Here is a 10,256-nt window from a genome sequence, read left to right on the forward strand (position 1 = left end):
TACCTTATTTCTGCATGTTTCTCACACTATAAATACCTGCTCTTTTATTTTAAAAAAAAATGACACAAGAAAAAACACTGGAGTCTTTTCTGAACTCACACTCACACACAAAGTATTCTCTCTTGTTGTTTGTGTTGTGGCTTCTTTGCAAGACTTCTGCTCTCTTTTGCTTGTCTCTTTCTGAAACTGGTACGCCTTTATTTAAACTTTTGCCTCATCCCTATGTGTTTATTCTATAGTCTCATTCTTTTGTGTAGTTTGTTGTTCATGCTTCGTAACTTATGCTAAGTATTTTTCCTTTCTTGCTTCTGTTCTCATATGAAGCCCTACCCCCTAATCCCCTTTATGTGTTGAGTTGAAACCTTGGCCTGACAGTATCCCAATTACTGCCCAGGCCACGGTTTGACCTTCAATAGGTCCTGACTCTCCAATGTTTGGCTAGTGGGTTGGTCAGGGGTGTGCCAGCATTCTATGTTGCTGGGCATGACCACCAGCCTGCCTTGGTATCCCCTAATTCCCTCTATTGCACTTACACTTGTTCCTAGATTCTAAGTTCTGCCCCCCTCCAATGAGCCTTGCCTTGGGACCTTGAGTTCCCTCTGAACTTGGACATTGGAGGGTTGGCCCTTCCACACTGCACTTTAATTCAGTTCTGTAATGATATCTGGGTGTAAGCATTGCCTGGAGTTCTTGAAACTCCTTGGAAATTTGACACATTCCAGATAAGAGAAAGGCCTTGGAACTTGATCCCGGCAGTTGGCTCATATCATGTTTTTAGACCTTGGGTCTGAATTAGGCTCCTTGGATGCAACTTAAAAGCTCTGATGTAATTTTATTCTCTGTTTGATTCACTTGGTCTGTAATAAATTTTGAAATAACTTATGGGGTTTTAGTAAAAGGGGGAGGGTTATCTGTGTATGCATAAGGGTAGATATCCTGCCTATAGGAGTTTTTCTTTGAATTTCTGCACTTTCACATATAGAAATCGTGCTTATTTCTGCACTTCCACACATAGAAATCATGCTTATTTCTGCACTTTCATCTATAGAAATCATGCTCATAGGAATTCTGCGCTTTCATATGTAGAAACCATGCTCATAGGAATTCTGCACTTTCATATGTAGAAACCATGCTCATAGAACTTCTGCACTTTCATATATATAGAAATCATGCTCATAAGAACTCTGCATATCATATAGATATCCTGCTCATAAGAATTCCGCATGTGGGAACCATGTCTTTAAGATTTTGCATTTTTTTTGCATCTATCATTAGGAAAACAGTTATAGGGCAAAATAATAATCAATTGCATCCAGGATACCATGCTCGTAAGATTTTTTGCACTCTTGCCACGCCTGTAAAAAGTGTGTAAAATTAACAACGCTAGAAAGCATGCTTATAGGAACTATCAACCCAATCTGAATCACTCGTTTTAAGATTAGTCCGTCAGTAGTAACCAAATTCAGAACACGTATCATTCTGTTAAAACTGGAAACTTTCAGTAATCAGTTCACTTCCTTATTCCTGAAACCAGTAGATGCCATCACCTAGGCAAACAAGTAAGTAGTTAATTAATTACACCAGTCTTCGATAAGTTACATTCAGGCGAGCCTAATGCGAACTTCTTGTCTAAAAATATGTAATGAACCAGCCTGCCTAACGTTAAGCATAATTTGGAGCTAATCAGTATATGTAAGACGTGCTAAACTATATGATTTCTGTGATTAAAGGAGGTTTGTCTGAGCCTTAATTGCTTTTTGTGCTCCCATAATTGTTTTATGTGTTTTGCCTGACGCCTCCTTTTGAACCTCTGAAAAGCCAAGCTCCCTCCCTTTAGGATTAGTGGTCCTAAAGCCTCCAGGACTGATAGGTGGGACGGGTAATAGCACGTTGTAGGTAACGACACCATTTCGCGCTTAATACCTTATCGGGGTGGGAAGGGTAGACATGGAGATGATGATCACACGAAACACTACGCGTACGGTTGGTTACCGGTGTTGTGTGGATGATCCATGTGATTTATAAACCTAGGACCCCTTGCCCTATGTTTAATATCAATATATTCTGTCTTTTCAATTACCCAAAACTCCCCTTTATTTTTTTACTGCATTATCCATTTTCCTTCTTTGTTTATAAATTCCAACATGCTTGTTAGCGACCCTTATGTGTAAATTTATTTGCATACATATTTACATTAAAGTCACAACATAGCATGGCCGGGAACCACACTAGTGGATCTTGAGGGGTGCCTAACACCTTCCCCTCGAGATAATTTCTAGCCCTTACCCGAACTCTGGTTTTCCAATTCAAAATCCTTCTTAGTGTCCTAATGCACTCAATCATTAGGTGGCGACTCTTCAATTCCAAAAACACAATTCCCAAACGGGAATAGAGTTGTCTTCCCGAATGTCGTAAACCCGATTTCGCGAGAAAAAGGGGGCGTCGACAGGGACCCGTCAGTCCCGTGTCTTGAAGCAAGAGAAGGGAGTGAGCAAATAGTCTATCACGCTTTTGAGATTTTGGTCGCGGACCAGTACGAAGAGGGAAACCCTTGCCTCCAACCCTTCCTCTCCAATGCATCAATCATGGTGGCCAAAGAAATGATCAGGCATGGCTATAAACCTGGGAAGGGACTTGGGAAATCATTGCAAGGAATAGCGGAACCTATCACCCTGACCGCCAGTGAAAAGTTCTTTGGGGTAGGCTTCCGACCCACTCCAGCTGATGTAAAATGGGCAGATGATAGAAAAAATGATGGTTGGGTTTTGCCTCAGCCGGTGCCGCATCTGTACAAAACATTTGTCAAGCCCAAATACAATGAAGAAGAAGAGGATGAGGTTTTTACAACCGAAGAGATTGAAGAGATTTGTGGGGCAATGAGGAAGTTATTATATGAAACCCATATGGTCCAGTCGGGGGAAGGCTCAAGCATTGCTGAGGTGCTATACATGGGACCTGAGGCAAAACTGCAAAATTGGAAGGCTACGCCATTCCCAATCAGGCGGGAGTCCCGGTAGACTTGTCTTGCCACCTTTTCTACGCCACGAGTTATTCCAGGGTGTAACTCGAATGTTTTCTTTAGTTTCATGTCTTTTAATTTCCAATGTAAACCCTGTTATCTTCCAAATTCAATGAAATAAAATCAATATTTCATCGTCCATCTTTCTTTATTCCTTCTGATTTTCGTTATTTTTATTTCTTCTTTCAGTTCTAATAATGCGGCTTTAAAAATAACATGACATGCTTGCGGACTTCATGCCCAGATCCAAACACGCTGTCTAACTGTGATATAATGAACCAAGAACCGGAATACGATGAAGAAGAGGCTTTTAGGGAAATAAATCGAGAATTGGAACAATTTGAGAATAAATCTAAGACGAACTTAAATGATACTGAACCGGTCAATTTGGGTAGTGCTGAAGAAGTCAGGGAAACCAAGATAAGCATTCATACAAATGAGAAAACTCGGGACGCGTTGATCCAACTCTTGTTTGAGTTCAAAGATATGTTTGCTTGGTCATATGATGACATGCCAGGACTGAGTGTCGATTTGGTGGTTCATAAGTTGCCAACTTACCCCGATTATTCCCCTGTCCAGCAAAAGCAGAGAAAGTTTAAAACTGACATCAGTGACAAGATCAAAGAAGAAGTCACGAAACAGTTGAAAGCAGGGGTGATCCGAGTAGTTCGGTATACCACATGGCTAGCCAATGTAGTTCCAGTGCCGAAGAAAGACGGGAAAACCCGAGTGTGTGTGGATTACAGAGATCTAAACAAGGCAAGTCCCAAAGATAACTTCCCTTTGCCAAAACTTCCACATCCTTATTGGTAACTGCGCCAAACATGAGATACAGTCCTTTGTGGATTGTTACGCAGGATATCACCAGGTGTTGATGGATGAAGAAGACGAAGAGAAAACAGCTTTTACCACACCTTGGGGTACATACTGTTACAGGGTCATGCCGTTTGGTCTGAAGAATGCTGCGGCAACCTACATGAGGGCCATGACCGCCATTTTCCATGATATGATGCACCAAGAAATAGAGGTGTATATGGACGATGTAATCATCAAGTCCAAAACCCAGGATGATCATGTTCGGGACCTGAGGAAATTCTTTGAGCGTTTGCGCAAATATGATTTGAAGCTGAACCCAGCCAAATATGCGTTTGGAGTCCCATCGGGCAAACTTTTGGTCTTTATAGTCAGCCGAAGAGGTATTGAGTTAGATCCAACAAAGATAAAATCTATCCGGGATTTGCCTCCTCCGAAAACCAAGAAAGATATGATGAGCTTGTTGGGCAGATTAAACTATATCAGCCGGTTCATTGCTCAGTTGACATCCACGTGTGATATTCAAATTGCTGAAGAAAGACGCGGCAATCAAATGGACAGACGAATGTCAAGAAGCCTTTGATAAAATCAAGGAGTATCTGTCCAACCCACCGGTCTTGGTCCCACCTGAACCAGGGAGACCTTTGTTCTTGTACCTGACAGTCTTGAAAAACTCTTTTGGCTGTATCCTCGGGCAACATGAGGTAACCGGAAAGAAAGAGCAGGCAATCTACTATCTGAGCAAGAAGTTCACCAGCTATGAAGCTAAGTATACCCTTCTGGAAAGAACCTGCTGTGCTTTAACTTGGGTCGCTCAGAAGTTGAGACATTATCTACAAGCCTACACCACTTACCTTATAACCAGGTTGGATCCTTTGAAATACATATTCCAGAAACCAATGCCCACAGGAAGATTAGCAAAGGGCAAATCCTGCTCACGGAATTTGACATAGTCTACGTCACTCGCACGGCAATGAAAGCCCAGGCATTGGCAGATCATCTGGCTGAAAACCCGGTTGATGATGAATACCAACCTTTGAACACTTACTTCCCAGATGAAGAGGTAAACTCAGTCGAGGCAATATCTGAGGATACTACTGCTTGGAAGATGTTCTTTGATGGAGCGGCAAATGCAAAAGGTGTGGGAATTGGGGCAGTCTTGATCTCACCTACTGGTCAGCATTACCAGCCACAGCTCGGCTTCGGTTTTTCTGCACAAACAACACCGCCGAGTATGAAGCCTGTACCATGGGTATGAACATGGCAATCGACCAGGACGTCGAAGAGTTGTTGATCATGGGGGACTCAGATCTGATTATTCGGCAAGCTCAGGGATGGGAAACTCGAGATATTAAGCTTATCCCTTACAGGCAGCATGTGGAAGACCTCAGCAAGCGATTCAAGTTGATAGAATTTAGGTACATCCCTCTTTGTCACAACGAATTGGCTGACGCACTTGCTACTTTGGCCTCAATGCTGCCGTACCCAGGTAATGCTCACATAGATCCCTTGGAAATCCGAATCCGGGAAAGGCATGGTTATTGCAATACAGTCGAAGCAGAACAAAATATCAGGCCATGGTACCATGACATTAAAAGATTTCTGAAAACGCAAGAATACCCCGAGCAAGACAGTGGGGATCAAAAGAGAACCATCAGACGACACGCGAGTGGTTTCTTTTTGAGCGGTGATGTCTTGTACAAAAGGACTCCGGATCTCAATCTGTTAAGATGTGTTGACCTCGAAGAAGCCGGAAGGATCATGCATGAAGTACACACAAGAGTGTGCGGACCCCACATGAACGGGTATGTTTTGGCAAAGAAAATCCTCCGAGCAGGCTACTACTGGATAACCATGGAAAAAGACTGTTTCAGTTTTGTTCGGAAGTGTCATCAGTGTCAGGTGCACGGTGATTTGATTCATGCACCCCCCACAGAACTGCATCCTATGTCCGCACCTTGGCCATTTGTTGCTTGGGGCATGGACGTCATTGGGCCGATCGAGCCGAAAGCCTCAAATGGGCACAGATTCATACTGGTTGCCATTGATTACTTCACGAAATGGGTTGAAGCCATCACTCTCAAATCTGTCACCAAGAAAGCTGTGGGAGATTTTGTGCACTCCAATCTTATCTGTCAATTTGTTATTCCTGCAACTATCATCACAGATAATTCTGCAAACTTGAATAGTCGTTTGATGGAGGAAATATGCGAACAATACAAAATAACGCATAGGAACTCTACTCCTTATCGACCTAAAGCCAATGGTGCCGTCGAAGCAGCAAACAAGAACATCAAGAAGATTTTGAGAAAGATGATTCAGAGCTCCAGGCAGTGGCATGAAAAGTTGCCTTTTGCATTATTGGGATATCGCACTATGGCGCGCACATCGGTTGGAGCAACCCCATACCTTTTGGTCTATGGCACTGAAGCCGTAATACCTGCGGAAGTTGAAATCCCCTCTCTCCGGATCATTGTTGAAGCTGAAATTGAAGACAGTGAGTGGGTCAAGACCCGTCTGGAACAGCTGACACTGATTGATGAAAAGCGGATGGCTGCGGTCTGCCACGGTCAGTTGTACCATCAAAGAATGGCCCGTGCCTACAATAAGAAAGTGCGGCCCAGGAATTTCGAAGTGGGGCAACTCGTGTTAAGGCGCATTCTTCCCCATCATCAGGAAGCGAAAGGAAAATTCGCTCCTAATTGGAAAGGCCCGTATATCATCAGGAAAATATTGCCAAGAGGGGCATTATACTTGGGAAATATCGAAGGAAATGATCCCGAAGCGGCTGTGAATGCGGATGCAGTAAAAAGGTACTATGTTTAGGCTTTCCGCAGCGGTAACATTATCTGATTGGGATGACGAAGGCTTTTATTCTCGCTACCCAAACACTATCAACCTTTTGCAAACCCTTTGAGCCGGTTACTCTTCTTTGATTACCCTCTTTGGAACCCGAAAGTGTTAATGAAAAAGAAAATGAAAAAAAAAGAAAGAAGAGAAAACAAAACAAAACAGAAAAACAAAAGAAAAAAAAACAAAACAAAGTGTTTTCCCTGAACTACGTTCGACTTGATTCCGAAAGGATACGTAGGCAGCCTCTCTCTAGGGTTCAATCACGTCAAAACAAAAATCCAAAGTCCCCCAAAATGTGAAACTGGGGCAGATATTATAATGGCTCGGCGGTGATCCCGCCCCAACGGTTCCAAAGTTGTAATTCGTTCTAATTTTTTACCCGAACCTTGTCCAAGTCCTTCTGATCAATCAGCCAAAGGCGTCGGAATTAGAGAATACAACTGTTTGGGATCTGATACAATCAAAATAAGAGAGTCTTATCGGTGAAAACCTACGGGCACCATAAGGCGACGATGAGCAGAGAAATTGAAAATGAGAGAGCCTGGTTAGTGAAAACTCGTAAAGAGCATTACCAGGTGACGGTGAGAAGAGAAATGAGAGAGGTCGATTGGCGAAAACCCGCAAAGGGCATCGTCGATCGAAAAGAAAACACTCCTCACCTCCTGACAAGGTTTCTCGGTTCGGAAATATGGGTCACAATGAGGTTATGAGAAGTTGGGAATGTTTGTGTGGGTCGGGCATCCAGTCCAAGAAGCATGTCATGTCTATTGAAGCCTGCATGCACCCCAGATAAGTCCTTCCTCCCTTCCCGAAAGGGACACTTCTCTTTAAATTCATTTTTCTTGCCTTTTGTTTACTTTTCCTTGAATCCCTTTTGGTCTAAATCTGTTTCCGAAACTAGTACAAAGAAAAGGTGGCAAGATTGGTTTCACAGGGTTCCGCCTAACAAAAGCCAAGCCTGAAGAAAAGTACCTAACCTCAGCGGGTGCATCAAGTTGATCCTGGCTGGCCACGATGGCTAATGCTCTGAAATCAAAGTTACGGAAAAGGAAAAAGAAATCCGAATTCAAAATCCCTTAGAGGCAGAATAAAGTGAAAAGGCCAAAGCCTCATATGGGCGAGCCGTCATGAGAAATCTTGAAAGTTGAGGTCCTCGGTTTGAGAGGGAGATCGGTCTTCAGAAAAACCAGCAAGCAGCAGAGGTTCTTACCAAAGAGTTGGGCCAAGATCAAGTGATCAAAACAAGCAAGGCCACAAAACCAACCACCGTTTCAAACTAACGATTGTTCTTTGTTTGAAAAGTTAAAACAGGTGTAATCCAAGCAACCGTGCAAGAAGCAGGTGCAACCAAAAAGAAATGCACAAGAGCTAGAAACAGCTCTGCAACAATAATCAATCCAAAAGGAAAGTCTCTTTCAAATTCTTTCCTGCATTTTTACCCATTTTCTTAAACTTAAAAAAAATGAAGAATGATGGAAAAAAAAAAGAGGAAGAAAAATTCAAAATCATGGTAGCATAGGGCCTCTGATCTCTAGTTGCATCCTTTCTAACATAGGGCCCCATTCCCTAGTTATCCCCGGCATAACCCGAGTACCTTTTTCCTTTTCTCCCGGCATAACCCGTGGACCTCCCTGGCATAACCCAAGGACCTTTTTCTTTTCTCCCCGGCATAACCCAAGGACCTTTTTTCTTTTTTTCCCGGCATAACCCGTGGACCTCCCTAGCATAACCCAGGGACCTTTTTTCTTTTTCCCCGGCATAACCCGTGGACCTCCCTGGCATAACCCAAGGACCTTTTTTTTTCTTTTCTCCCGGCATAACCCGTGGACCTCCCTGGCATAACCCAAGGACCTTTTTTCTTTTATCCCGGCATAACCCGTGGACCTCCCTGGCATAACCCAATGACCTTTTTTCTTTTATCCCGGCATAACCCGTGGACCTCCCTGGCATAACCCAAGGATCTTTTTTCTTTTATCCCGGCATAACCCGTGGACCTCCCTGGCATAACCCAAGGACCTTTTTTTTTCTTGTCTCCCGGCATAACCCGAGGACCCTTTTTCTTTTATCCCGGCATAACCCGTGGACCTCCCTGGCATAACCCAAGGACCATTTTACTTTTTATCCCGGCATAACCCGTGGACCTCCCTGGCATAACCCAAGGACCTTTTCTCTTTTATCCCGGCATAACTCGTGACCTCCCTGGCATAACTCAAGGACCTTTTTCTTTTTATCCCGGCATAACCCGTGGACCTCCCTGGCATAACCCAACGACCTTTTTTCTTTTATCCCGGCATAACCCGTGGACCTCCCTGGCATAACCCGAGGACCCTTTTTCTTTTATCCCGGCATAACCCGTGGACCTCCCTGGCATAACCCGTGGACCTCCCTGGCATAACCCAAGGACCTTTTTCTTTTTATCCTGGCATAACCCGTGGACCTCCCTGGCATAACCCAAGGACCTTTTGTTTTTCTCCCCGGCATAACCCGAGGACCTTTTTCTTTTTCTCCCGGCATAACCCGTGGACCTCCCTGGCATAACCCAAGGACCTTTTTTCTTTTATCCCGGCATAACCCGTGGACCTCCCTAGCATAACCCAAGGACCTTTTTCTTTTTATCCCGGCATAACCCGTGGACCTCCCTGGCATGACCCAAGAATCGTTTTTCTTTTATCCCGGCATAACCCGTGTACCTCCCTGGCATAACCCAAGGACCTTTCTCCCTTTTATCCCGGTATAACCCGTGGACCTCCCTGGCATAACCCAAGGACCTTTTTCTTCTATCCCGGCATAACCCGCGGACCTCCCTGGCATAACCCAATGACCTTTTTCTTTTATCCCGGCATAACCCGCGGATCTCCCTGGCATAACCCAAGGACATTTTTCTTTTATCCCGGCATAACCCGGGGACCTCCCTGGCATAACCAAAGGACCTTTTTCTTTTATCCCGGCATAACCCGTGGACCTCCCTGGCATAACCCAAGGACCTTTTTCTTTTATCCCGGCATAACCCGTGGACCTCCCTGGCATAACCCAAGGACCCTTTTTCTTTTTCCGGCATAACCCGGCCAGTTTTCCAGCATAACCCGGTAATTTAGGGCTTCACTCCCTAGTCCCAAGGAAACATAATCCCAATTTTTATGGCTTTCAATAAAGAGATAGTTTAGATTTGTGTTGCAAATGACTCACGAAATTTTCCTGGTGAAAACTGGGGCAGAAAATTTCGTTCGTTTGTTTGTTTTTGGTGTCTGCGCAGGTTTGACCTCGAGGCACAGGATCCAAGGTGGCCGAAAGAATGAGTCTCAGTCCAAAATAAAGAAAAGAAGGAAAAGAACAAAAGAAGTGAATTCAAAATGCTGAAGCGGACAAAGATGCGGACTGGTCATGGTACAATTGAAGTCACAAGCTTCGCATGTCCCGTTTAGATCCCAAGCTGAAGAAAGAATCAGCACCTACAGCTGACGAGCATCAAGATCCAGATCGGAGTTAACAGCAAGAACCAACTAAGACTCAAGATCAAACTTCAAGAGATTTATAGATAGGAATCTTGTAACTCGTAGTTAATAGGCCTAGC

General features: G+C 44.0%; 1 protein-coding gene across 1 annotated transcript; it reads left to right on the forward strand.

Moving 5' to 3' along the window:
• Positions 5,093-9,981, forward strand: LOC109230085. The gene is made up of 2 exons (XM_019395616.1): positions 5,093-5,637; positions 9,939-9,981. Exons 1-2 carry the CDS (start codon positions 5,093-5,095, stop codon positions 9,979-9,981), a joined length of 588 nt encoding a protein of 195 aa, XP_019251161.1.

This window comes from Nicotiana attenuata, chromosome 7 (assembly GCF_001879085.1).
Source record: "Nicotiana attenuata strain UT chromosome 7, NIATTr2, whole genome shotgun sequence".
Classification (NCBI taxonomy): domain Eukaryota; kingdom Viridiplantae; phylum Streptophyta; class Magnoliopsida; order Solanales; family Solanaceae; genus Nicotiana; species Nicotiana attenuata.

Excerpts from the sequence above, each read along its gene's own strand:
- LOC109230085 (XM_019395616.1), top strand. The coding sequence starts at position 5,093 with ATGGCAATCGACCAGGACGTCGAAGAGTTGTTGATCATGGGGGACTCA. Across the intron at positions 5,638-9,938 it reads TGCGGACCCCACATGAACGG|GTTTGACCTCGAGGCACAGG; the intron begins GTATGTTTTGGC and ends GTGTCTGCGCAG.